Source organism: Xiphias gladius, chromosome 16, assembly GCF_016859285.1.
Source record: "Xiphias gladius isolate SHS-SW01 ecotype Sanya breed wild chromosome 16, ASM1685928v1, whole genome shotgun sequence".
Taxonomy (NCBI): Eukaryota; Metazoa; Chordata; class Actinopteri; order Istiophoriformes; family Xiphiidae; genus Xiphias; species Xiphias gladius.
In genome coordinates this window covers 13,719,198-13,747,109 of record NC_053415.1, presented here as the reverse complement: position 1 = coordinate 13,747,109, position 27,912 = coordinate 13,719,198, and the positions used below count along the sequence as shown (strand labels likewise).

At 41.2% G+C, this 27,912-nt stretch overlaps 1 protein-coding gene across 1 annotated transcript; it reads right to left on the bottom strand.

The window, feature by feature from the left end:
• Positions 1 to 27,883, bottom strand: LOC120801652 (sodium-driven chloride bicarbonate exchanger-like). The gene is made up of 33 exons (XM_040148816.1): positions 27,140 to 27,883; positions 26,729 to 26,883; positions 26,405 to 26,526; positions 25,981 to 26,139; positions 25,543 to 25,604; positions 24,143 to 24,957; positions 22,448 to 22,612; positions 20,531 to 20,662; positions 18,641 to 18,705; positions 15,350 to 15,431; positions 13,278 to 13,430; positions 12,991 to 13,129; positions 12,342 to 12,502; positions 11,829 to 12,014; positions 10,703 to 10,791; positions 8,960 to 9,117; positions 8,687 to 8,774; positions 7,878 to 8,024; positions 7,652 to 7,755; positions 6,543 to 6,717; positions 6,237 to 6,370; positions 5,739 to 5,984; positions 5,487 to 5,592; positions 4,891 to 5,052; positions 4,508 to 4,621; positions 4,225 to 4,386; positions 3,835 to 4,086; positions 3,530 to 3,598; positions 2,558 to 2,731; positions 1,666 to 1,785; positions 1,489 to 1,553; positions 1,256 to 1,368; positions 1 to 183 (listed from the first exon to the last, which is right to left on the bottom strand). Exons 1-32 carry the CDS (start codon positions 27,829 to 27,831, stop codon positions 1,293 to 1,295), a joined length of 5,529 nt encoding a protein of 1,842 aa, XP_040004750.1. The 5' UTR covers positions 27,832 to 27,883; the 3' UTR covers positions 1 to 183; positions 1,256 to 1,292.
• Between the last annotated feature and the right edge of the window lie 29 nt (positions 27,884 to 27,912).

Genomic DNA, 27,912 nt, shown 5'->3' with positions numbered 1-27,912 from the left:
ACAGAGAATTACGAAGCTAAACTTGAAGGATTGATAAGCTGCAGCACACAATGCAGATTGGTTTACGAACACACAGAAGGGGCAGTGACAAAGACTCACAACACTGTCCTTCATCTTCTTCACATTACATTTCTCATCTTGCATTCCCATTTTGTGGGGAAATACTGTGAGTGTTGTGGTAAACTGTTAGCGTAAAGAAAGACAAGACAGATGTATAATTGGATGGTATACAGTATGTCAATACTATGCATATAACTGTGTGTGAAAATACTGCATTACAAGTAAAAGTCCTGCCCTGCAAATTTTACTTGAGTAAAAGTACATAAGTATTATCAGTAAAATGTACTTACAGTAACAAAAGTAAAAGAACTCATTATGCGTATGTATAGCCCCTTCCAGGGTGTCATATTTTTATGTACTGTCTCTATTATATTGAATTATCAGAACATGTTTGAAATAAAAACGTGTGAGCTTTAGAAGCGCTGGTAGGCAGATTTTGTATCCCTTGGACAGAGCTAGGCTAACTGTTTCCCTCTGTTTCCAGTCTTTGTGCTAAGCTAAGCTAACTGGCTGCTGGTGACAGCTTCATATACCGTACAGACACGAGAGTGATATTGATCTGCTCATTTCATTTTCAGCAAGAAAGCAAATAAGCGTATTTCCCAAAATTTCAAACTATCCCTTTAAATCTAACTTCCAAAAATGTGAGGCAGTTAAGGCCGAAGGGGCTGTGTTCATATCCAGAGGAGTTCACTTAACCTAAACAGTAGGTCATCTACACCTTTCAGGGAATTAAATAGACATGGATGGAGAACATTTTTGAAAAAAGTTCGTAGTGGCCTTTTTACTTGCATCTAAGTTTTTTTTTTTAAATGTAGCTGGACATTTTTAAAGTTATTTAAGACTCTCATAATGCCTCCTAGAAAGATTTCTGTAAATTGAAACAGACGCAGATAAATATGAAGCATATGCCACCAGAACAAGAAGCCAAACATTTAATGAGCAAATGGCAGCCAAACTTGTGGATAAATACTAACACTATTTCTTTACTGATATGTTTACCAAAGCTTATTAGTACCGACACATATGTTTTGGGGTTTCTTTGTTTTTGTTTTTTTAGTTGAAGTTGTCTGTATTTGAGTGAAAAGGATGCTGCTTTTGTAATTTGTAATAACCAACTGTGTTTTTGTTCATCTCCGTCAGCACTAACAGTTGAGTGAGTTTTCTCTACATTCAACAGTGCAAAAAATCTTACCATAATGTTCTGATGCCTCAATTCTCTCTCAAATGTCTTAGCCGTTGGCATTCCAAGTATTTCCAAAAGAACCCTTTGACATTTCATCTGTGATGTTGATGATTGGTATTCCTCTGTGAAAAGTGAAGCGAGATAATAATTTACAAGGTTACAAATTAAAATGACATGAAACGGAATTAGGAAAAACCAGTTGACATTTACTTTTAAAACTTCACATGTGTAATATGACTTACTTGTATCCTTCTAATGGCACTTGCACCACTCCCTCATCTTCTGCCAGTATACTCTGCTCCTCCTCCTGAAGATTGAATAAAATACAGCTTAAATGCAAGTGAATATTAATAAAATGGAATTAAAATTGACAAGCACGTTGTGGTGAAAAAGTACATAGCTTATGATACCAACAGCACCTCTTCAGCATCCTCAAGCTTCTTCTTCTTGCTTTCTGGCATGAGGTCATCCAGCCAGCTCAGCTCTCTCTTGGTGAAGATACAGTCCATTAGCTTTCTGATAAACACGAGCGCTAACACCTGCAGGGTTGACACGCAGAGTCAAAACAGCTAAATCCACGAAAACCATATGTGATACTGAAGGAGGATGCAATGCTGAGGAGGTAAATGGAGGTGGAATTAGCTAAATTTAACTAACTGCTATCACCACTACCACCTGGCAGTGGTGGTGGCAGCATATACCATCATGCTGGAAAGTGGGGTATGCAGAAAAATCAGTTTAAATGATCTCCATTTGCTAGGTCATGGATGGGAATAGTTAGGAGGTGTAAGGAAGATGTGACTTTAAATAACTTCTGCATGAACTGCCGCAAAGCTTCATATGTTTTTGACCATACAAAATATTATAGATACAATGTTCTCTATATATTTCATGTGTTTTTTGGGGAAAATTAAAATATGTCTGACTATCAGCACATTTCAAAGCGACATCCGATAACTACCAGAGTTTCAAAGATATAAAATTTTTGTGGAAGGTGCAATGGTTAACGAAAACCTGCAAAATTTTCTATGTACTGTATCATATCAGAGGGAACATCTAGAAAAACAAAACCAACAGAGAGGAACTCACATGGTTCTGACCAAAGTTTAGTCATTTTAATGAAGTGTTTACAATATTTTATCTGAGAACTCCTGCATTAATCACAGCATAGATGGGGAGTGCCCAGCCCACCCCAGTCACATACCTGTACTCACACACTGAGCCCTGTTAACACTTCAGTTAGGTGTCTAGTGAAAGATGTGCTGATTGTGTAATGGGCCTGCCAACGGTATAATTGCACTGTTTACACACCATCATAGGAAAGACAATGGCTGCCTTGGAGGTCTTGATGACCCAGAGCAGAACCAAACAGCTGAGCTGGATGATGGTGAACAGGTGCACTTTCCTCAGGGGTACGTGTCGTAGATAGATGAAGTCTGGCTGGTGCTTGGCCGGCATACCGAACAGTGTCAGACGGTCAAAGAACTGCAGGGGACAAATGATTCACAATTCTTAAGTGATCGTTCTTTTATAAAAACAAGATGTATTGTATTTGAGTAACAACAACGTATACACGTGTGATGTAAAAGGGTTCTTAAGTGCGACAAATGTCAGTGAAACATGGTTGAGTCCGCTCTTATCAGCTTTTATACCAAACAATAAGCTGCCTTGTAAAAGTAAAAGTTGCTGTATGTTTGCTGGATGTTTAACTACAACAGGCTGGACCACGTGATGAGCATATTTTTGTCTTAATTTAAATATAATTATAAAAACCAACAATAGAGAGTACTCCAAATTGAAGAAAATAAGAAGTAAACAGGGCCATTAAACAACAGTCAGGTGTTCTGTAAATGCTGGGAACACACTAGTGGCCAATTAACACCTTTTATCTGGGCAGCCAGACAATATGGAGGCGATCCCCTATCATGGCTTGGAGAGAATTAACAGTCTACACGGATTATCCGGTAGAAGGGTCTACAAATTAACAACACTGACCAGCTCTCTATCTAATCTCAGCCACCCAGATAATATCAACAAATATTATAAGACACCCAAATTCAATACAGGTCTTAAAGTGTTTGTTAACCACATTTTAAATTTGGGAGTCCCTGGTGTGAGCATTAAAACTGAAAAACAAACAAAATTTACACGATAAAAAATTTACTGTCAAGATCACTTAGTCAGATTTAGTATTAAAACCACAGACAACTGCAATGGCATTCATACGAAATGTCAGATGAAGCAAGTGTTGCATTAAATACCACGAAACTCAAATCATTTTACCTGAATTCCTCTGAGAGAGGATGCTCCCATGTAAAGGAATACTCCATACAGCACAGGCATAGGAATGAACTGAAGGACAGTAAAAGCGTTAAGTCAGTAACACTATCGTGTATTACAATAACTGCTCTATTTTAGCCAACCTACTGCATTCCATAATATACCAAGGAATATCAAATGTCTACAGGAAAAAGAACAGACATGTATAGTACAATTACAGACGGAAACTTTAATTCACATTCAAAAATACCAGGAGAATAACTACACACGCATCAAAATGGAAAAATAATAAATAGTCTGTGACTGACCTTCAGCACAGATGTCATGAAGACAGAGCAGCCCATGAGGGTGAAGATCATGAGGCCAGTAAAGCGTTGCTCTCTGATGCCGAGGAACTTGGGCTGTTCACCAGGGGCTGAGCACTCCGACTCAAGCTTCAGGCTGTTGACATGGGTGATGGAGAGGACAGTGGCTGCTACGAACCACGGCAAACCCATCAAGGAGCACACACCAAGCATCACCCCCACCATGAACAGATCCAGGTGGTACCCACAGCCTTTCTGAAAGGGGAAAGAACCAATGATCAAAGTTGAAGATGAGTAATTCTGATGCACTTTCAGCCCATCTCCAAGATGCTACACAAGTCACCCTCCTAATTCAGTGTGCAACCGGAGTTAAAGGCTGGAACAGGAACGTACCTTGAGTTTGTGTTCCTTCCTGTTAATGATGACAGCTGTGATCTGCTGGTCCATGAAGATGAGGATGGTACAAAGCAGAGCTGGCACCACCGTTATGACTGCCGTCCACCAGGGGTTGGGCCCCAGCGGGTTGATGAACCATCCTCGATCATCTCTCGTTGGCTGATTTAAAAAAACAAAACAAAAAAATGGTTGTAAGTGGTCTGACACAAGTAGTAGCTTGTTGAAAAATGATGGTATAACTTAGCAATTTGTCAACGAGATCTGATGGACAATTTCTTACCTTAAACACACTGGGAACCTTTAGCTTTGGAGAGGGAATCCCTAAGGCATAGTCGACTAAGACCATTGTAAAGATGGCGAAGAAAACAGCAAAGTCACTGATGATGGACCTCACCTGATAGAAATGAAAAGTTATTCAAAATGCCCCTCAATCCTACGGTTTCTTTTATTTTCCTCAATGTAAACTCAACAAAAAGGTTGCAGGAAACGGGGCTCCTCATTTTCCACTTTCCTTCTAACATGCAGTACCCATATTGGACCACTAAAGTGTACCACTGCACCACGCTACATAACCAAAGCTCTGTTTAGCAGAGAAAGGAGCCTTGTCTTCATGCTTAGACCATCACGAACACAAATGTGAAGATATTTGAGGATGAACAGTACCTTTGTGGGAAAGTAATTGCTGAACTTGAACTCCTTTAGGAAGGCGGACATGAAGACGGTAGAAAAAAAGAGAAGGACACTCCAAAAGAGGACATCAGGGACATAGGGCCCGTGTGGGCTACAGGCGCTGCCCACAAACTCGCCTCGCTTTTCAATACAGTCCTGCAACAACAGGTAGAGGGCAGTTACTCAACGTTATCATATGATTAGCAATACAAGCAGAATTCTAGGTTTCCACAAATAGGGTTTATGAATATCCACATCCACAGAAAAACTTTACAAAGTCCAAAAAAATGTGCTTTTAGAGTAATTTGCAATGAGTAATCCAATATAATCCAGCCCACATGCCCTTAATCTCCTCTGTTCAGCTTCCTCCATCTGGGAGATCATGCCACTTTAAGTTGGAAAAACCTAAATGTATTCTTTTGGGTCTGTCTTTGTGTAACTTAACAATTCCTGCTGTTGTGTTCACTTAAAACCTGCGTGACTGACAGATTCTTATTGTTTTTTGTTCTTGTTTTGTTTAGTTTGTTCGTTTGATTGTTTGTCTGTTGTTTTGTTTTTTTGTTTTTATACCAAGTCGGCTTGGGTAGTACCTTGACTTCCAGCGCTTCCCAGTAGATTTCTGTGGCAGTGATGTTGTTGATCTCCCAATACTTCAGGGTGCCATTGGTGGGGTCAGAAGGCTCAACGCATGAACATCTGTGGAAGCACATGAACATCTGGGTGACTAAATAATCCCTTATTTGTCAGAGATTTACTGTACCTGCAAGAAATGTACTTAGTAATTATTCTTTTTTTTGTAATACTTTAAACGGTACGCTATTTGAGAATAACTGTGCACGTACGAGTACGTGGTGAGCGTGTCCAGGTTGTTGTTCTTGTTAAAGGGATAGTGTTCCCCCAAGTGGATAAGTTTTTCCAAGGCCTCGTAGATAAAGATGATGCAGATGAGTGAGGCGAAGGCTTCCTCTGTAAACCGTGTGATGTAACAAACGAGGGAACTGGCATCTGTGGCCACCAGCACAATACAGAGGAAAGCTGTCCACAGACCAATACAGGTTCTCAGTGACAGATAGGACAAGCCAAACTCCCTATGTGGAGATAAAAGGGGAAAAAAATCACTGGGGCAAATATCTCAGATCAAACCATATCATATATCGATTATTTGCTGTTTGAATTGTGACAGATTTGAGGAAGTCATTATCACAATGAAATGTCCTTATCCCACGATCAGCAAGCTGCTAAACATCAGACATGTAATCACAAAATTGTGCAATGATCCGAGGTCACTGTTCATTTAGTGAGATGATTTATGTGTACAGTCACATTAAATCAAAACCTACTTGCAGAATTTGAACAATATCTTTTCAAATACAAGCACTGGCCCCGTGCTGCCCAGAATGGTAAGGGGCTGCCCGGCAAATAGGGAATAGGCTATTCCGGTCAGCGAGGCTCCAAACAACGACTCAATTGCACTCTGGGAAATGGAGAGAGGAGAGAAACATTACTGAGCGAAAGTTGCCTTCAAAATCTGTATCGTACTGAAATGCAGTTGTTTTCTGGTTTAAGGTACGGAAGGGCTAGTACAGTGCCCAGGAGTGTACAATTATTCTTGGCAGAACAATTAGAGGAAAGAGCAGTGGATTTACTATGCGTCCTTCTGTTGCCTCGCCCAGTAGTCCTCCAAAGGTGATGACAGGGGACATGCAGGCACAATAGAGGAATAGGAAAGAGGCCACACACTGCAAACTAATAGCATCAGTGTAGTCGGACAAGTAGTGGGGTGCCTTTCGCTTGATGTCTAGAATGAGACCACCAAACCACCTGGGAATATAAAAAGAAATTTGCCACTCATGTTGTTTATTTACATGTAATTTTTTCATTTTCAAAAACCATAAATGAGATGAAACACCAATAAAAAAAATCAAGTTGAATTGTATAGGTTTCAGCATTTGTTTTTTTCTGTTTCCCTAACTTCCTTCCCCTCCACTGCTCTCATCACAATGTTTAACTCGGAGTACGGCTTAGTGTTATTATGTCTAGTTGCAAGTAGAGATTCAAGGCAGGATGTTTCTATGGAAACCACTTTATGACTACGACTACAGACCAAGTTTACCCAGAAATAGAAGTTGAGTGTACAATTTGTAGAAAAGTGCTATTTTTCAGTTTATGGGCTTGACTCTTTAATATGTACATTTTGGAAAACTTGCAATAAATAAAGACTAGTGTCAAATAAACCTTAAAGTGCATTTATTTACCTTAATTTTATGCACATTCCCAGGCAATATTTATTAAGAGCCTTATGCAAACATGAGTATATTTTATATTAGATACCATACATCAATTGTATAAGGAACAACTCTAAACATTGCAAACAAAATTTCAATATTTTTTAAAAATAACTCAGTTTAAGAAGCACACGAACTACAAAATCCCATATACTCTTTAGATGCACTGCAGGCCTCCTCTATGTTCTTCTTTATATATCACAAATCATAACAAAATAAATGTATTGCAGTGTGAAGCTCGGGAAGCTAAGCTGTAAATTGTAAATAAATTCTCTGTAACAAAGTAGTCAGTGTAGTGTGTAGGCGGCATGCTGTACTGCCTCAGCACTGCATATCCACTGTTTAGTATGAGGTACTTAAAATAATATTTCTTTACCTCTGTACAGAGACTTTATGGTATTCTACCGCTGATTAGAATTCACTTTAGACAAAAACAGAGTATATTGTCCTTCCCTTTGTGACCCCCCCACCTTCCAGTGCGTTGCAGTTCTGGACCTCCATGGCCACTGTGCTCATCCTCCTCATCACCCTCCACTAATCCGTTCGGTAAAATGTTACTTTTCTTCCTCTTCTCCTGTTTAACAAACAGTGCACAGCAGTTAGTTCTCTTTCGAGTATAAATTCTTAAGATTGACATGTTATAGAAACCTAACCAAGAAGAATAGAAGGTAACCAGCTAACTAAAGTCCTACTAACCTGAGATGGTACATTTTTGGGGGGCTCTATCCGTATGGATGGGTCCCACTCTCCTGGAGGCAGGACTGTCACTTGATCCAGGAATTCATCAATCCCAGCGATGAGATCATTCCTGTCTTTAGCTTTATAGGCCACATCATGGAAAACCTGGAAACAGAAAAGTATGTTAGGCCCTTAAATGGTGTCCTGACTCAAACCTTAATTGAGTGCAGTGCAGTGCACATGCACTGTTATGTGCAAGCCTCACCACTCGTATTACATTTAAAGTATATACACTATACTTCATAGACTCGTGGAAATACAAATGTTAGGGATGTCTGCCAACTGAAACCATAATTGAACACTTATGTGCATTCACACTTATGGGCAGTTTAGAGTCTCTAGTCACCTCAACCCCATATAAAAATATGCAGCAGATAAACAGACAGAAGCAAGGCTTGGATATTAAAACCTGGGACCTGCTGACTGTGAAACCACAGTGTTTATCACTTGCTTGTTTAAATATCCTGAAATCTCAAATGTCATTCCTCAAATCTACTTCAAAATCTGGACTTTGTCAAAGCAGATCTTTTCCTTAGTGGTGATGGATGGCAGCCTAAATCCCAGACAAAGAAAAAGAGGACATGAGGGCTGACTAATAGCCAAAAGCATGTCATAGAAGCTCTGAGCGGTGTTTCATGCTGAGAAATGTTTCATCGCTTCAGGAATTTGTTGAGTACTGCTGGACTGTGAATTTATGCAAAGTGCCTGCATAAATAAACCCCAGAGGGTGTTGATGGGTAATGAGATGTTCTTTAAGGAATTCTTACCTCATCTGTCATAAGTGTTGCAATGGACCTTCCAATCTCATGATATTGAGGCCCTCTACCCAAGGGCCCCAAGAGAATAAACAGAAACCTAAAGGCAAAAACAGATTTATTTTTTTTTAACTCTCCTATTTTGAAATGTATTGTCAAATCCAATTTGAATCTCAACCACCATATCTCCGTATTTACTGTAAAGCTCATAAATTGTTCAGCAGGATCAATAAGAGATATTTGTTGAAGGGGCTGAGCGGGTGTACAGGATCGGCCTCCAGTAACCTTGTGGCAATGGGGACTTCAGCCAGCCCATTGAGCAGAACCGCTGGCGAAAGGCGGACAAACGCCACCACCGGCTTGTTCAGAAATTCCAGCTCTCCCACTAACACGTTACACGCTTCGGCCCCTGGCGGGATCTTCTTCATGAAATGAAGGTCTATCTGAAAAAGGACACAGAGTACATTGTTTTGAGAACGATAAAAAAGGCCCTGACACGCTTTCCAGTTAGTTTATCGTCTAAGCGGCTTTGACTGAGAGCATGCTTTGAAAATTTCGAAGAAGTCATTTATGTTTGAAAGTGCATTGTATAAATATGTCATTATTTTTTACTGTTAATCCTCACATTAAGCTACAAATGCAATGGTTCGACTGAATTGTCATCTAGATATAGTCCAGCTGTTATGGCTTCGTGTGTTATAGGAGAAAACATTCAAATAAGTCACAGATGTGTTTCAATTAAATATTACAAAAGATTAACGAAAGCTGTTAGTTTGACCTGTTTGACCTGCATAATATTTCTTAAGGATGGGGTATCTTTCATTACCCACAAGAATGAAGCCTAGAGGTGTATAAAAACTGACCCCAACCGTGAAACTGATCCTCTTACATTATATCTGCTTTCCACTCTTTCATGTAGCGGAACTGCATTAAACAGAGAATCTCTCAATATTAAATTTGTTGATTTTTCAGCGAAAATTATGTGGAGATAACAAGTGTTGACTTGAGTGTTGTTTGTTCATATGGCTCTGGGGGAACCAGACCTATCCAAAAGAATTGCTTTGATACTTTGATGCGTCGTCACTTACATAATCACCGGTATATTGCGGATTTTGAAAGTTTCAGAGTTCAAACTCGTTATGTTTCTATGTGTCTCAAGTAAACAAAAATCGGCAGCTGGCCCTGATATGTATAAGTTGTAAGAAAGGTTATATGTATGTGAAAAAGGCTACCATGGATGGACATTAATTTCAACAGTTCTAAAAATACTGTTTCAGTAAACAGGCTAAAGCACATGAAGCAGTATAAATTCTGACCCTGACAAAAGGTTAAACTCATATACATTATGCAAAAGGTTTCAACAAGGGTTTTATCGTTGTGTTTGCTGTGTGTGGTTGTCATGTGGTTATCATCAGTGCTGAATGACTTTTATAATATTTAACATAATCCCTGACTAGATGATCTTTCCATTAAAAAAAACCAACAATGACCTCCTGTTCATTGTTCAAAACATGAAATTAAATAACAGTCTGCTCATGTTTGTAAAAATAAGAAGAGTTGCATTTGGGCTACTGTTACATGTACACCACCACATCCTGTCAGCTCTACATTATGATCCTCACCCTGAATAAAGTCTTACCAGTCCCATTTGACATTGGTGCGAAATACATAAGTAAAAGTAGCAATAAAGAAATGCAAAGATGCTTAATTACACGTAGAATTACAGAATTCTCAATGTACTTAAGTAAAAATATGGTATTATTATCAATTATACTTAAAGTATCAAAGGTGCTCATTTTGTAGAAAAATATCATATATTATTGAATTACATTATTGCTGAGGCATTACTGTGTACGCTGATATGTAACCATAGCTGTCAAATAAATGTAGCGGAATAAAAAGGGACCATATTTCCCTCTAGAGGTATAAAATAGTATGAAATGGACATAGTTAAGTACAAAGTTTTTGCACATAGCTTGAGAAACAGAGTATGTATTGCAGTGCAACTGTGCAATCTGTGTACCATACCTTGCTGAAGTCAACAGAACTGTTCTCTCTACTGACGTCCCCTTTCCCATCCGGACCCGCCAGCTGAGACTGGGAGGACGACATCTGACCTGGATAATCCAGGCAGGAGAGTTATGACTCAATTCCAAAAGTTTCTCAAAAAAAATGAATTTCACCAATTTATGATTTTCCCTAAAAAGGATGAGACTGACCAAGTACACAGAGTATCGCTCTTTCAACAGCAATAAGGATCACACACAGATCACGGAGGCCCGCCTCTACCGGTGCCATCGTGGCTAAAACCACCCAGACTTTATCACTGTTGTCGTGTGATAACTGCCAAACTGGCTGACCGGTCTGGCCTAATTTCTGTATTCATCACACAAGTGGGTCAACAATTAACACTAATTATAGTGTTTAATATGCTCACAAAGCATGAAGTGAAGTTTATCGGAGAACATGGCTTTGAAATTAGCTTTAAAATGCCACACTAGTTTGTTTTGCCCACCTAATTTTGTCCTGTCGAATTCTGGCAGACCAGAAGCTCGTAAAATGTAGTTGGCAATGATATAAGCAAGAAAAACTTCCAATTATGAGTCTGCCCTGGACTAAATTTGTCCCAGAATTCAACCAAACGGATTTTGTACTGTGAAGATCAATATATATATTTGTAGAATGCACTTATGGGCATTGTTTTTCTTTTACCAACCTTTATCAAACCTAACAAAAACAACCTATTGTGATTTGCCAATATCAGCACAAACCACGAGGGTACTCCCCTCTAGAATATGTTTTTCTTAAGTATAAACTGGTGAAGGGGCAAGGGCAGGCTGTATAAATCAGCACCTGTTTCTTTACGTGAGTGGGGCTGTGGCAGTTGGGTGGGCAGATGGTGGGTGGAACATACGCAAGTTAAGCCCATATGCCTACAAGACGCAAACACATATTGCACACTTATAAAATATCCACACTTAAACAGCACTGAAAAGATTCATTACAGAATCCAATAAAGCGATGGTTCCCAACTTTTTTGATTTGAACCAGAGTTATGCCTACGTGGGATCCCTTCTCACAGTTTGCATATGGTACATCAACAGGTGGTGACCAGTTCAACCAAAGACTCAGAGAAAAAGTCAAATTTTCTCACCATTCTTGTCCAGGTGGAGCTCTGATGTCCGTCGACCTATGTCGGCAATGGAGCGCACAATTGGTAGACGGTTAGCCAGCTTCTTCTGGTTCTGGTGATGGTGCTGCTTCAACATTGTCTCCCGCACTTTCTTTCTAAGCTCATCCCCCAGCGGTGAGTATAACTCCTGGTGGTCCAGGACCATGTCTAAGGGAGACACAGACTATTTGGATTCATGTTTCAGGGATCTAGCTGAGAGACTTTTGTCCTGTGTGACTTGAATTTCGTGCAAAAAATGAATAAGCTCATATTTCTAGATTGCAAATAGTATCTCAAAGTCACAGCAGTAAGAGAACAAATACACACTTTTACACTTTTTCGTCTGTAGTTGAGAAGCAAGCCAAAAGCTTCACTCAAACGTAAAGGTTAGAGTGAGTTTACCTACTAAAGGACCTTAAAAATTTTATTTCAGTAACGGTCACCGAGTCAATAACTTTGTCACTTGGTGCCACAGTGTATCGTGGCTGTAGTTACCAGCAATCTCATCAATGGTATTAGCCCTCATGTCGAGCAGCACAGTGCTGTTGATAATGCAGCTCCGCAGCTCAAACAGACTGTGTAGAGACAGGGTGGCTACGTAGGGTTTGCTCCATCGCTCTCCTCCGTCCTCAACGTCCTCCTCAAACTTCAGCCACCTGAAACAGGAGTGTGAGTTCCAGTAAGGAGAGGCCAGCAGACGGCAAACTGGCTGTCAATCTCTTCTAGCTGCAACAGCATCACTCAATTCACGCTGGGTCCCTCTCTCCTCACATTTAGGTCCACTATCTCTTTTTCTCTCTGTCTCTGAGTTTTACTCATTTACTCTCCTTCCTTATTGCCTCTCCTCAGGGTATCACTGTAAATAAAATATGTCTGATTTACCATTTTGACAGAAGACCATATCGAAGAAAAGTATCAAAGAAAAAAAGAGCAACAGAAAGTTAATTCCCCTAGCAAATGCACCAGTGAACTGCAATTAATTAATATAATGGAAAGACAAACATTAGACACACGGCTACATCTATCATCAGTATAAGTGGGATCACGGGCATGACCGGTCCATTCAATCAGAGCTTTCAGCAATGACATGCAGGTCATGACTGTGTGTAAATGCTATGTAAATGACGTGACAGTCTAACAGTACCTGGCACTTTCCCTCCACTCAGAGTCTTCTCCATCCCTCAAACAGATCTCATCCATCTCTGTGAAGAGGTCATGAGGAATATGCTCCTCGTCGTCATCCTCGGTGCCCAGAAGGAACTGCACTCTCTGGGAGGGAGTGTCTGCGAACACAAGGAATTCCACAAGTGGTCCGAACTGAAATGGCCATATCGAGTATCTTAAGATAACAAGAGGTCATAAATAAAGGCGGGGAAAAAAATCATTTTTTCTATGCTATAAAGCATGCAAGTTCATGATTGTAGCCAGTACCGTAAAGAGGAGACTCTCTACCCTCAACCAAGGTGAGGGATCGGCCCCTGCTTTTCCTCCAATGCTTGTTTCCATGGTGACGGTGCCTGCGATGGCTGCGGTGCCTGGTGCTGCCCAAGGGGACATGGACCCCGATGTAGAGAGTCCTGTGGCCTGGGGACAAGTCTCACAGCTGTTAAAGGCGGATCAGCTGCAACGTGCCTTTCTGGGTGTGTGTGTGTGTGTCTGTGTGTTTTTTTTTAGAAGCTTTACAGATAATCATTATGATTTCACTGATCATGGTTAAGCACTACCGCTTTGCATTACTCTATTAAGCTTTTTATTATTCATCATGGGTTTCTGCTTCATTCTGCATGTTTTTTTTTACTGTAATGAAGTACAATGCTCAGAAGAAGATATGCAAAAATATAATGCTAACCACTGCTATATAATTTGTCATTCCACATGGAGCGTCAAGTTATCTAGCACCTATTATGGCTGTGCAATAAAACATTATCACCTTGCTGACATGAAATATTTGAAGGGTTTTCAACTAGTGACTTTTGGTTCTATTTAATAACAAATAACTGAAAAACTGGTTGGAAAAGATTATTGGTAGGGATAAAATTTTTTCAAAGACACGTCTCCTTTTGTTGGAAGTTTTAGCAAGAAGACATTTAATGTGGACTGGTTCTTTTCTTAAAAAACAAAACAAAACAGAAACAGCATAATAATCCACTGTACCACCCTCATGAAAAGGCCCTATTTTTTAATCTACATCATAAATAAAAATGTCCCCAAATGTCTATGTAATAAAAGAAGTAATTTCATGACCTTGTCAGCCTCCATGCAAATAAATTTGCAACTATTTTACTATGTAATGTTTTGGCTCCATATTTGGTACATAAAAACTTGGCTTGCATTAGTGATCATTTACAGACAAACAATTAATACATGAATCAAATGTGTTGAAACAAAGTGTGAATGTTAAAAAAACGTCGTAAGCAGTGGCATTTAAGATTATATTATACATACAGTAGTATAGTGAAGGGGCTCATGTATATACTGTATTTTCTTGACAATGAAAGTGTGAATTTGCAGATCAGATACATGATGTGCAAAATGGGATGTTGTATTTATCTAATTAGGGATTTATGTTTGTATCTTACTCGTTTGTAAATTACTGTGCATACACCCATGGCCTGCAGCTGTGTGAATCTGTGTTGCCTGGTTGTTAATTCACGTATCCTTTCTCTTTACCTTTTAAATGCCTCGCACAGCTGTGTATGTGTGTCCACGTCTGCGTTTGTGCAGGTGTGAGACTGTGGGAGCGAGGTGGAAAGGGAACGAGAGAGCGGGTGTCTGTTTTTGCACTCATAAGCTCGCTGCAGTATGAACTACTACAGCTATGCCGAAATGCTAGACATAGGCATGAAACAAGTAATTAATTTAGGTATTCTTCAATCAAAAAAACCACAACTTTGCCCTCAGAGTTGCATTTTTAAATGAAATGCCATACACAGTATAATCTTCTTTACGACTGCTTACACGTCTCAAAAGAATTCAAATTTGTTCCGCTGTTTCCAAACGTACTCCGGCAATATGATTAACACATACACATACAACAGAAAGGTATGAGAGACTCCTTCCCTGCATTATGACCGTATTTTATAGCTAAATATAGTGTAATGGTCTTTGATTCCCGTAAAGGAAAAACAAAAGGTTGTTTGTTGTTTTTTAGGTACAGCCTACAACTTTGTATTTACTTGAAATTTGCACTGAAGGTTTCACTGAAAAGCTATGTATCTGTGTCTGCCGATACAGATGGGGAAAGCTTACTCAAGTTTCTCTGTCGTACTGTTTGTATCTTTGTTTTGCTTATCCATGTTTTTCAGTGCTTACGAAATTACTGATGTGAACTCATCTCACCCACAGTTTCTGCCTCCCACTCTGCTCTTATCTTTTAACTATGAAAAAGCTGTCAAGAGGAAAGCAGCAGTTGTAAGGACAGAGTGGGTGGACTCGGCTGTGCAGCCTTTTTTTGTGCTTCGAGCGCTTTGTATTCCTGATGCATTCAGTGTTCGTTGCGGTACCTTCAAGATCTTCCTGCTCAAAGTTGGCTCTCTGTTGGGACCGTGTTCCTCCTCTGTCCACCACAGCCTCATCGTCGTTCCTCTGTTGGACACATCGATACAGAAAAACACAAACAAACACATATTCAACATAATGATATAATAGACATTATCTTATCGACCCCTCAGCTGGAACTGGAACATGATGCAATATATCTTCCAGTATACTAATGTATGCTTTAACATAACATGAAATAAGATGTTTGTTGACTTGGTGTTCCCTAGCAGTCGAGGGCATTATGAACAAACACATTATCCAACTTAATAGTACCGTGGTTGCCGTGGAAACTAATTGCACGTCTCATCTTGGAGGGGAAAGCTTATCATCTTAGTCCAAACAGAACGCTTTTCATAATGGGAACAATAAATTACCCACCTACAATTATAGTTTTGCTTCTGGTCAAGGCGTTCTTTTGCAGTGGCCTGTGCTACTTTGTTGATGGGAGCAAAGCTCAAAAGGTGAATCTCCACTTGACTTAATTTTGAAAAGGTTAGAAAAAGAAAGTGTGGGTGTTTTGTTATTTCTTATTTTCTATTGTTGTTATGCTTTTTTTTTTTAATGCTACTTAGTTTTAAATTTTAATCCCTGAACTATCAGTCTCTCATCTATATCTAGTTATAACAATATATTACATTTGTTCTTAATTGAAGGAGATTTTTTTGAATGCATTAAACTACATTTCAAAATATATGGAGTTGTTTTATGATGATCAGTCGTGATATGACATTACTTTTTCATTGCAGCAGAAATGAAGATTATAGCACTGGTCCACACAGACCTTCAAACGTGGAAGTGACAGAAAGCAGAAAAAAAAAAAGAAAAAAAGAGCATAATCCTCAGTGCAGAGATTTGGCAGATTACAAGAGAGAATACTGAATGACTGCTGAAATGTCATTAGGTTGTTTGGGCATTTCATGTCATCACTAGGCTGATACCCTCTCTGCAGTTAATAAGCTGTTACCTAATTTTTTGAAAGCTCTACGAGAGAACAAGAGAAAGGCAGCAGGACAGACGGACGTTGCCGCAGCAGGAGATGACAAGGATCTAGTTGATAAAGAGTCACTGAGAAAAGCCGAATTGTTAAAACAACAATCTGAAGTTTTACAGGGGGTTGTGCGTCGACTATTTCTTCACAGGGTGCAGTGAGTTCACACAACTCCACACATAACTCCACGTTAAACCAAAAACTCTTGTTTTTACACTCATTTTAGTCACATTTTGGAGTCTGGTATGCTAATGGTAGCAGCATGATGTAGGAATTTCGGTCATAAACAGAAGAGTCGGACACCTGAAGCTGTGATCAGGCAGAGGATCTCCAAAGTCATCAGGATTGATCCTTTATGGATCCATGACTCTGAAGTAGAGACTCATGAGACTCCGGTAGTTGTTTCGTTTTTTCTCCCTGGACTAAAGTGTTGGACCGACAGAAAGAACAGCTGCCATTGCAGACAACAGACTGTATCCTGCAATTATACTTTTAAACACCTGAACTGATAAGCCTCGTGAATATAAACAATGAATGCATATATAAAATAAGTTTACGCACAAAGAAAACTCCCATTACTACTACAAGCATTCATCAAACAACTGACTCAGCTACAATGTTTGGTGAACAGTCTGTATGATGTGTGACTAATAAACTCAGCCAACATTAAGAGATGATTAATTATCAGAGCTGGGCACAGTACTGGTGTTGATTAGAGCACCAATAGCATGGACTTAAGAGTAAAACTCATTTGACACTTTGGTGTGCTGTGAATCCAAGCGGCAACAGCTGGGATTCAGAAAGCAAAACAGACAGCCTTTACTAAGCGCTGGAGGGAGTCCCGCTAAATTCACAGAGGCTGGCTGTTCCTGAACGGAGCCAACCAGATTCGGACCACTTATTACAGTAGGTATTTTTATCCTATAAGCTTGCTTGATATCAGCTTTTCCCTGAGCCATCTTGACCACCGGTTGACCATCAAGGCATTATGATAAATGAAGGGCACTGCCGCAGTGCCGCGTGGGCTGGCCAGGCCACGAGACTGATGTCGATAATCCGTCTACAAATACACAGGGTATGGATCAACATCCCTGCTCAGATTAAACTGCCAGTATTTGTTACTAAAGCATCAGCCACATTAGCCTATATTAAACGTGTTCTGAGCTCACCTACAATGGTAACCATTGTATAATGTCCAGCATCTTAACTATAAATGACAATACATTCTGTGCATTCAGAAAACTATCTCTAGAGAAGAGTTTGTATATTGTAACTCCATATTCTTGAATGAGTGCACCATAATCAGTTAAGATCTCTCAAAAGAAATATCCGCTTGAAGGAGCTGCCATGACTCAAAGGCAAAGCAGTTTTGTGTTTTTGTGCTGTTAAATTGGGTTGACTGGACAAAGAGACACAAGGATGTTAATACACACTGACACATAACCATAGCAGATTGATACTATTCATTGATTGATCCTATTTTCAGACACCCGAGCGGTAAAATGGGCTATGATCTGATTTAGATGAGATCAATGGACTACATTCTAAAGACAAACTAGGTTCTGAGGAAAAACAGGAATCCAAAGAAAAGGACTGTATAGAATAGTGTTAGTCTATGGTGGTCTATAGTGATTACATCTATAGACCACTATACTGGGCTTATTACAGCCCAGGCCAGACTAAACCCCTCTGCTGCTTTGTAGACTAATGATCAACTTCTCACCTGCAAAATCATATTAAAGGACTGGCAAACCACACAGCTGAAGTGATACCACAGGATGTGGCACATACTTGGATCTGACCCCAACAGATAGCTGTGGCAATTTTGGAACCAGCAGTGGCAGCTGTGTCATTAACTGCACCGGCTTTCATTCGGCGCAAAATGCACTGTAATCCTTAAATGTTTCTGCTATAAACTTCAACATCCAGTGAGAGGACACATTAGTACCAAATTTTTTTTTTTCACAGCTGCTCTTTATGGCATTTTACAGCTTTGTGCCCTCATTTAGGCAGACTTATCATCTGCTTCCATCTCCAGACTACAAGATGGGTCAGTCGTGGTCAGCAGGGAAAAGCTGTTTTTCACTTTTGCAAGGTTGTTGCCTTTATCAGGATTTTACACTCATTTTGGACACTTACAGAGAAGGATCTCTTACAGAGAATGTCCTGAAATTCTGACCTTTGGAAGTATACACCTTGCCCTCTGTTAACCACACAACAATAATGTCAGAACAGTGAAGATCCCGGGGATCAAGCCTTGTCCTACCTGATATTTGAAGAGCCAAGGAGCCTCCAAGTTTTCAGAATGCATGAGCTTTCCCTCTGTGTCCTCTGCCATATAATCGGTTTAGTCAGAGTGCAGCGCAGTCTAAAATCTGAGCTCTGCAGTGCAACCTCCCGCTGTCCTGCTTCATACCATGCCTGATAAATACTGATGCCCTTCTGGTTGGTCAAACAACTGCAATTTGTTATTGAGCATCTATCAAACAGGGCAACCGGACTGTCATCATGGGATTATAGCCCTGGAATCATTGCTGCTGCCAAGCAGCATTTTATCAGAGACGAAGCTTGATTCGAACCGACCCTCATCTCTCTCTCCGCTTTATATATAATGTATATAAAGTAAAGGTATAGATAAGCCTGTCATGAAGCATCAAATCAACTTGGTCACTCCAAGGGAAGTGTTTCTGCAGCTCCACCAGTGAGTCTGTCTTCTCCTTGCACTCTTTAGAATTTCAAAGAAAAATCCGTTACCTCAGTGCAAGAAAAATGTACATTACATATGCTGGTTTTTAATTTTCATTTTGGTCCTCGTGGTAATAGAAGCCATAAATTCCAGGGAAGGATACTCACCAAACTTCTACGTCCAACTGATGAGCCAAAGGCAGAATTGACCTGAAAGATAGTAAAGCATCACTTTGGTTTAACAGGTGGAAGGGTTCATGAATATTTGCATCATCGGTTTAATCTAGAAAGTGCCCAAACTTTAGGAATCAGCCACCAGAAAAGATTTTCACATTTTAACCTATTTTGCAAAACATCAGATAAAGATTACCTCTGAAAATGTTATTATTAAATTCTTAAAGGTTCTGTGACTTGAAGGGTCAGGTTGTGACCTAACATTTTGAAGCCAAAGCCACTAAAAGTAGTTCCAAAAGCCCGTCAGTCTAAAACCTTCGGCAAAATCTGTTTTGATGTAAACAGCAAATGGATAAACAACAAATCTCCTCCAAAATGATTCAGCAAGGACCAATGGGAAAGGGCCCACGTCTCTCTGAGAACATCCCCTGAGAGACGTTATTTTCTCTTATCTGGATAGGATCTAATAATTTCGCCAAAAGAAATGTTAAAATAGATTTTGACTTTGTGAGGATATCTGCGTGTGAGCTAGCCGCCTATAAGTATGCATTGACTGGAGCCTGCAGCCATGTCAGAGCAGCATCCCCTCATGACACATTTACTGCATTTTACTTTAACTTTAATCTACCTCAATTTATTTGCATAATGAGATGAAACAAGGTCACGTCTGTCTGAATTTGCTATATTAATGGGACATCTGGCACAACAGGGATTTGCTGTGTAACAAATGATATAGCACAAAATGTGGAGACATAGCTTAATCACTCCTACAGCTTACATGCTAGACTGTAAAACTGCATCATATTGAAACATAAAAGAGGGACCGGTGAAAGCCTAATTGCAGTGAAAGTAACTTTCATATCATGCATCTACAGACCAAGATACATTTAGCCATTTCATAAATTTAATTCAGTGCATGGCTCATGCACTCAGTGAATAAAATTTCAGTCAGAAATGCAGCATCAGCGTGTTGCAAGCTGACACTGCACTGCCAACGTTCTTAATTAGAGAAACAAAGTCGTTTTTCTGTGAGTGAGTGAGGGAGTGGAGCTCCGCAGGTGACCCACGACTGCAGGGGCTGCGCAGATAGCGAGAGTGTATCATCACCTGTGGAAGGAGACCGACTCTAACGCTCTGTGTCTGCCTCCTGGAGAAACCGTTGCGTTGTTGATGGCATCTTTTAAATCTTACCATTAGACCTCAAGCAGCATATAGCACACTGGCCACGCTGGCCACTCATCCTGACACACGAATCAACATAAATTAATATCGGTCCCAAGAGATCGGTGCTCTTTACCGGTGGCAGCAGCGGCTCTATCTGAGCCCCCTGGTCCGCGGTGTCCATCACCCTCCCTCGGCACGTCGCGGTAACGGCGAGACGGAGCAGGGATCTCCGCTGGGTGTAGAATCCCGTCGGGTGCAGCGGTGACTGAGCGACCACGCAGCGGTCACGCGCTTATATCATGGTCGGGTCGGTCGGCCGGTCGGTCGGTCGGCAGATCGGGGGCGATTAGCGCTTCTCAGGCGGTGTCCCGCTTCGGTATAAAAAAAAAAATTTAAAAAAACTAAAACAAACAAACATGCGCGTGTCTGCCGTGGCTGGCGTGGGGGCGTCACTCGTGCAAGGTTTCGCCCGTGTTTCAGACACAGAGGTGAGAGAGGACTGAAGTGTGATAAAGAGCAGCAGACGGGAAACATTAGTCAAATCAGCACAGGCAGCGGTTTTTCTCGCCAAAGATGTTCCGTGAAGTGCGACGGGCGGTTTATTGCTGCGGGTTACATAACCGTTTCCTACGGTTTTTTATTAGACTCTGACTCAGTGGGCACAGGGAGAGAGCTGCAGCCCGACTCCCTGCTCGGCCATCTGTGAGTCCGAGTGTTCTTCCACGCGTACTCCACACAATACCTCACCCATAGCTCATAGGAATTGAACTCACTCCAAAAAAAAAAAGCCAGGTAGGAAACTGATCGATCCGAAATTTGTGTGATAACATAAAGTCATCTTGTCGGTCACTTTATACGTTGCATCATTTTTTGGAATGGGCTGTGCAACTTTTCCTTCGGGATGGTGAGTTTGTGTTAGAAGGTGGATTTCAGACTCGTGTGAGTCTGACCCAGCTGCTTCTCCGAGTCCTCTCGGTCCTCTCCCGAACCCTCAAATAACACGAGGATGGGAATCGATAGGCGTATCGGGGATCAGTGCCAAATTCTCCGATGGGAAGTGATTTGAGCATTTGGGAAACAGAGTCTGGGAGAGACGGCAATCCGTCGCATTGTTTCGAGTGGAAAAGCAATGAGAGCATTTACGATTTCCATACGATTCCCACCAACACGGGCCGGGAGGCCACCTCCACGTGGAGAGTCTTATCTGGTCCAAATGGGCGCAGGTGTTCCAAGCACCCCTGCTTACGGTTCATACGGTTCGCTATTTTTACATCGCTATTGAATTGTGGGTCCTTGTAGTTCTACCTTCTGACTGTTGTCAGGGAGAGTGTTTACAAGCCTGCTTGTGGTGGTCTTCAGAGCTTTGGGGGACTGCTGCTGAAAAGCCACTTGGCCCCGCAGGTTTGAGTCCTGCTCACAGCAGGGATTCTTTTAATAATAGTAAAGTGCCGCCATCTGGTGTAGATCACAATCCAGGCGTAGCTGAATCCAGAGGAAAACAGCAGCCGGGCTCTATGATTGAGTCATAAATAGAGGCTCGTTTATTAATAAATAGTCATTTAAAAAAAAATAAAAAAAAGTCATTTAAAGCTGTGCGCTTCAGATTTCGCATAGCTGCCCCTGGACTGTGCAGACCTCTGGAGAGCTCCGAGCCACAAACTGGAGAGCTGTTCGATTAAAGGGACCTGCCTTCATTTATCGCCATCTGCTGTTTATCCCCGGGAAGGCCCATCACTGGCTGTCAGAGTGAGCATTTGCACACACACACTGACACACACACACTCGCATACACGTTTTGTGACAAACTAAGCAACACAGCTCTTACTGACAGCTGTGAGCATCTCCTTCACCCTGAAACTCCGGTTGAGTGCACGCTGAGTTTATTATTCATCACTCTTCATTACATGTATCCTTACATCCATTTAGTCAGTGTTCAACGCATTTTTCAAATTACGCCCTTAAAAAGGCAGAGCGTAAATGGCTGTCCAATCAGTCAGGCGGCAATTTACCAATCAATCTGCAATCGATTATATTTAAAAACACGTTTTACTTTCGGCGCAGACTTGATCAAACGACGCGTTTTGAGGTTCCCCCCCGGGCCTGTTCTCGTCCTTTTGCGCATTTTCAGACAATCTAGACTTTCTTCTGGTGTGTGTCACTTCCTTTGGCCGCCGACCAGAAAACTTGTCAACTTCACAGTTTTTCAGTGTGTAGCCTATAAGGACAAAAAAAAAAAAAAGAAAAAGAAAAAAAAAGGAGAAGAAAAGTTTTCCCCCTCCTAAATATCTTGGCAAACTATGAGGTGCCAGAGTCCTGCCAACCAAATGTCGCTGCAACAATCCTTATTGTTGAGTCCCAATCAAATATTTATTGAAGAGATCGGTCAGGTCCGGTCAGGTACTACTTTCTTTTTTTTCTTTCTTAATAACCACTTGGATCACTTTGAATTATGACGGATATAAAAGTTACCCATGGATTTACAGCAGTCGTTTCCCATTATTGAACTCCCATTATTTTTTGTGGCCTCTTTCGCTGAACCTTTTCTCTCTTTAGACAGATCTTGGGAACTGCGAGGAGATTTTGTTTGCCTCTTTGTTTTTTCGTTCGTGTGTTTTGTTTCATCTTTTTTTTTTTTTCCGGGGTCTCCGATTTTTATTTATTTTTTTTTTGAAAAAAGCGTCTCGCGGTGCCTCCCGTGTGTAGAGGGAGGACTCGCGCTCGTGAGCACGTTGTGATCGGGATCTTTTCTAACTGATAATATTAAGATTGGAATTATTTCTCATTTTGTTTGGAGCCCCCCCCCTCGTCGATCCTCGCCGTTCATGGCGTCCTGACACAAGCGCTTTGTGCCTCTGGAAAAAAAAAAACAGCCAAGTATTAACTCCGCGTCTGCGGGAAGACGATTTAAATGCCTGTCGTTTTTGATGTGATATCGAATCAAACATTACCTACTCGTTCCTGATCATAACATCGTTTATTATGTTTCAATCACGTTACAGCAGATACAGCAGAGATTTTCACAACAGCATAGCATACAGGCTATGGAAAATAACCGTCTGAAAGGAATAAATAAATAAGACCCTAAGTCTACATTGCCAACATTTAGAACTTCTTTAACCATATGTATCATGAATGTAGCAGTGATCGGTAACGTCATAAACGTCTGGTAGCCTACAGCTTTGATAAAGTACAAAATACATTGTTTTTACACTGACAGGGATTATTGTGCCAGTATATGCTACACAAGAACATTTCATGTACAGATTCTCAATATCTGTTTTTTTTTTTTTTTTTTTTTTTTACTAACAGTTCAGGCTACTTAACTGAAGAGGGTTCGCTTTTGAAAACACTACTGATCAATCGGATTTACTCTATTTTGTGTACATCCAAACACTATCACCAAATGTTCCAATTTTATGTACATTATTTTCATAATTACATTTTTCTTTTTTAACTTAACAGTGTGAAAAGAAAAAGCCCAACCCATGAAAGGACTGAGCAGTCGGTAGTGGAAGAATTTACACTTTGGCCATTAACTGAGGAGGTGGCAGTCCTTATCTTTTTTTTTATTTTTATTGATTAACCTATAGATAGATAGATAGATAGATAGATAGATAGATAGATAGATAGATAGATAGATAGATAGATAGATAGATAGATAGGTAGATAGACTGATAGATTGATAGATTGATTGATAGATTTCTTTTTTCTTTGTTTTAACTGTGAGGATAGAAACTGTAATAACCAATGTCCTTTGTGCAGTTCTTCTCACACTCTCTCGGTGCCAGCAGCTCCGATTTTAACGGGGACACTGTCTCTGAAACCGGCGTGGCAGAAGGTGAGATTCGCCTTCTTTTGGCCTGTTCAAAGATACCGGAATCGCTTGAATCGATGGACTTAATGGACGACGGCGTCTCTATCCAGCTCGACTCAGATGTCATGTCCTTGGGTTTGGTCTCCTCCGAGCCGCCGATCGGTGATCTCTCTGTCGGGATAGAGTCTCCCTCCTCGCCCAGGTAGTTGGTGCCCGCTCTGCCACCGATGGAGTTAGCGGGCCAGCAGGAAAAGACCGAGCTGGATTTGCTATTCACGCCACAGTACTGCGGCGGCGTGCGTCCTCCCCAGCCTGACGGGTCTGCGTAATAGCCAAGAGGCCGGTTGGAGCAGCCTGCAGTCGGCAGGGGAAGAGCCTTCACTCCGGCCGCTGCGTAGGACAGCAAGGTGGCCGCGTTACCGGCGAAATCGGCGGCGTCGTATGCCGAGGCAGCAAAGTCCAGTCGGTTGTTGGCAGGGGTGACAAACCATCGCTGCGGGGGGGTGGCAACAGTGGGCTCCTCGGTTTGCTGCGGGGATAGCAAGCTGTTGCCGAGTGGGACGCTGCGCTCCGTGCCAGGACCAGTCCCCACGCCAGGGTGAAAGCGAGATTTGGCATAAGTGCTGACAAATTGGTCCTGCAGGAAAGAGCTAGGCATGGCATATCTCGCACCCGGCACGATCTGTGAACGCGGAGAGTCACCCGGTGATGGCGTTAGGCGGTCAATGTCGCACCCTGTGTAGACACTGAGAAGATGGAGGAGAGAAAAACAGAGAAACAATTCAGAAACGAAACCGTGCGCTACAGCCGCTCATCCAAAAATCAAAGAAGTGTAGGCCATTATCCATTTCGCCAGATCCTTTATTTAGTGTGGAATATCACAATATCCCTGCCTTCTTTAGAGGGGGTATAATCTCAGGGATTCAGAACATTTCAACTGCCTTATACAAAGAAAAACCACACCATCATAAATCCTCAATAAGCCCTTATTTTCAGGGCGAAACGAGCTGAACTCAGGTGAACCAATCAACAGACTATAGCGGAACAATTTTGATTATTGGTATTTAAGGGGGGTGACAGACATTTACGTGACTTTTCTGTCTGCTAAAATGAAATTCAACTGTAACTGAAGTCGCAGCCAATACAAAATCGATAGCAATTTATTAAATACTGAGCGGAAGCATAGAAGTGCATTTAACTTTTTTTTTAATTAAAAAATAGCCTGATTGTAAATTAGACTTTCTTCATAAAATCGAATTACAGAAGCCCGCAACAAAATTACGACTGATTTTTTTTTTTTTAAACTAAAACGGAAAGAAGGATCATCTTACGTGTCATAGTTGTCCCGAAATCCTTTAGCAAACGGATTGTGGTCAATTTTCAGTTGCGTAATCTGTGGAAAAAAACAGTGTGTTCATTAGAAGACAAAGACTGGTGTAGAGAGAGATCAGAGACCTGCAGTGTCAATCCCCATACATAAATATATTTTTTAACTTAGTATTGAGTCTCCCTCTCTGAGTGTGTGTGTAGGATGAGATCCTTCACAGTCGAAATCTTGTTAGAATTTGAGGCTTTTTTTTTTTTTTTTGTCCCCTCAATTTCCATTCAAATCCACTTTGCTGTGATTTGTTTTTAAAAACAAAACAAAAAACAAAAAACAAAAAACTGTAAAACAACTGACATTTTTAAAACGCAGGAAAAAATCTGCCTCTGGCTTTCAGTACTATTAAAACTTTTGCTGTGTCGTGTCTGATGGGAAGTGGCCGTACGTCGGTATTCTGGTAGGCTGTGACGGCGATGAATTGCGTCTCCGTGAAGGTGAAAGTCTGGACTCGTCCTGGCTGGCTGGTGTCCTCCGTCCCATCCTCGTTCACTTCCACCACATGGAGCCTGGGCTGGTACTTGTGGAGAGACTGGAGAACCACCATCTGGAGATTCGGGTTAAAAGAAACTCATTTTCAAACTTTCCGCAGATGATCAAAACATCGTTTCAAACGGATCTATCTTCATTTTAATCGTTATCATAAGAAAAACTGAAAGCACGGTTGCGTTGTAAATGATACAGTCAGTAATGGTAAAACACCTTCAAATGAAAAACGACAACTGGGCTATGCAGGAAATAACTTATGGAGAGGAAATATATGAATATATTTCATTGCACGTGGGCAAAAATTGGATACAGCCTTGCATTACCTGCCCTGTGTTGTTTGAGGCCCCTTTGTTGTTTGTCAGCTTTAGCTTTCCAAATGATATTTCTTGACGCATCCAGTGAGCACCGGTATTTGGTGAGTCCGGGTGCATGTAAACCCTATTTCCTACAAAGAATATACAAAGAGCAGAAAAATGAAGCAGTATATATATATATGATTGATTATTATTAAAGAATTTACTTTTCTACCAAAAATGTAAATATTAACTACTTACTGTGGTTTAAACATATCAGCAAATAGATTTTTTTTTAAATTGTGCAATAGCCTAAATGTAATAATTTTAAAAAAACAAAACAAATTATGATACCTATTACATTTGTGTCTGCTTTTCCACATGGCACCCACTTTCCTCCTTGAAATCGCCAGTGATTTGGATCAGCCAGTATTACATCCACAAATATATTGTAGTGAGCGGTTGGGTCAAGGCCAGAAATGTTGAAGCTTAAAAACGGGAACATTCGTCTGTGGGAAATAGAGGGACACACATTTAGAAAACGCTTCCATACAGATAAAAATAAAATAAAAGAAAAGAAAAATAAAAAACAGAGAAAAAAAAAAGACCCAAGGATCTGGACGAGATTCCCCGTTTTTCTCGCATTGGTCTCATGCCAGGTTTGACGTTCGACGTTAAAAGACACCAATTTCGAACTTTGGAAACAAAAGCTTCACGGTGATGTTGCCAAAAACCGACTGGTTCGGCCCGTGGTCGCGCACTTACCGTCCTTGCTTTGTGATGATCATCTCGGTTTGGTGCCTGTGAAACTTCAGCCACAGGGCCCTGTTGCACAGATACACCTGCGCTTTCCCCGGGACCAGTCCTGCTTGCGCCGAAGAGAACTGGTAAAAAGCCCCTCCTTGGTAAGTGTGTCCATACTGTTGCGCGTAAGGGTAGCCCGCTGCCGGGTAGCCTTGAGGTGAGGTGTTGGTCAGAAGGCTGTTGTAAGCTCCATTAGTTATGACCGGGTGATGGGCCATGTAGCGGCTGGGGCTTCCAATAGAAAAAGCCGGGTGCGCTGGTCCATGCTGGCTCGGGTAAGGGAACATGGCACCGGGAGCTGCGGAGACTGACTGTGGCTGGGTGGACGGAGAAAAGATGCACCTTTCTCCTGCAGATCCATCGAAATTATGACGGATGTCAGAGACGCCGTGAAGATCAGGAGAGAGTTTGCCCCTCTGGACGTCCCCCGATGCGTCCTTGGAGTCGGGAAAATTGTCTGCCTCTGACTGATTCGTCATCTCCCTGGAGTTTTTTTTCAGGGGTGAACTTCTCTCCAGGTTGTCACTTGCAGATAAAATAGGATGGTCCTGCAAGGCAAGCTCTGATCCATCGGAGCTCGGAAAGCCACTGCCCACATTCATAAATTTCTTGGAGAGATCACTCGCTGGCGAGATGCAATTCTCGACCTGCATGGCTCAATAGGAAGCCACTCTTAGCTCAACCTATATCACAAGGCTTTGCGCACGCCTTTCCTAATCTAACGCTATGAAAAC

Excerpts from the sequence above, each read along its gene's own strand:
- LOC120801652 (XM_040148816.1), bottom strand. The coding sequence starts at position 27,831 with ATGCAGGTCGAGAATTGCATCTCGCCAGCGAGTGATCTCTCCAAGAAA. Across the intron at positions 12,503-12,990 it reads GAGTGGAGGGAAAGTGCCAG|GTGGCTGAAGTTTGAGGAGG; the intron begins GTACTGTTAGAC and ends CTCCTGTTTCAG. Across the intron at positions 12,015-12,341 it reads TACCATTGATGAGATTGCTG|ACATGGTCCTGGACCACCAG; the intron begins GTAACTACAGCC and ends TGTCTCCCTTAG.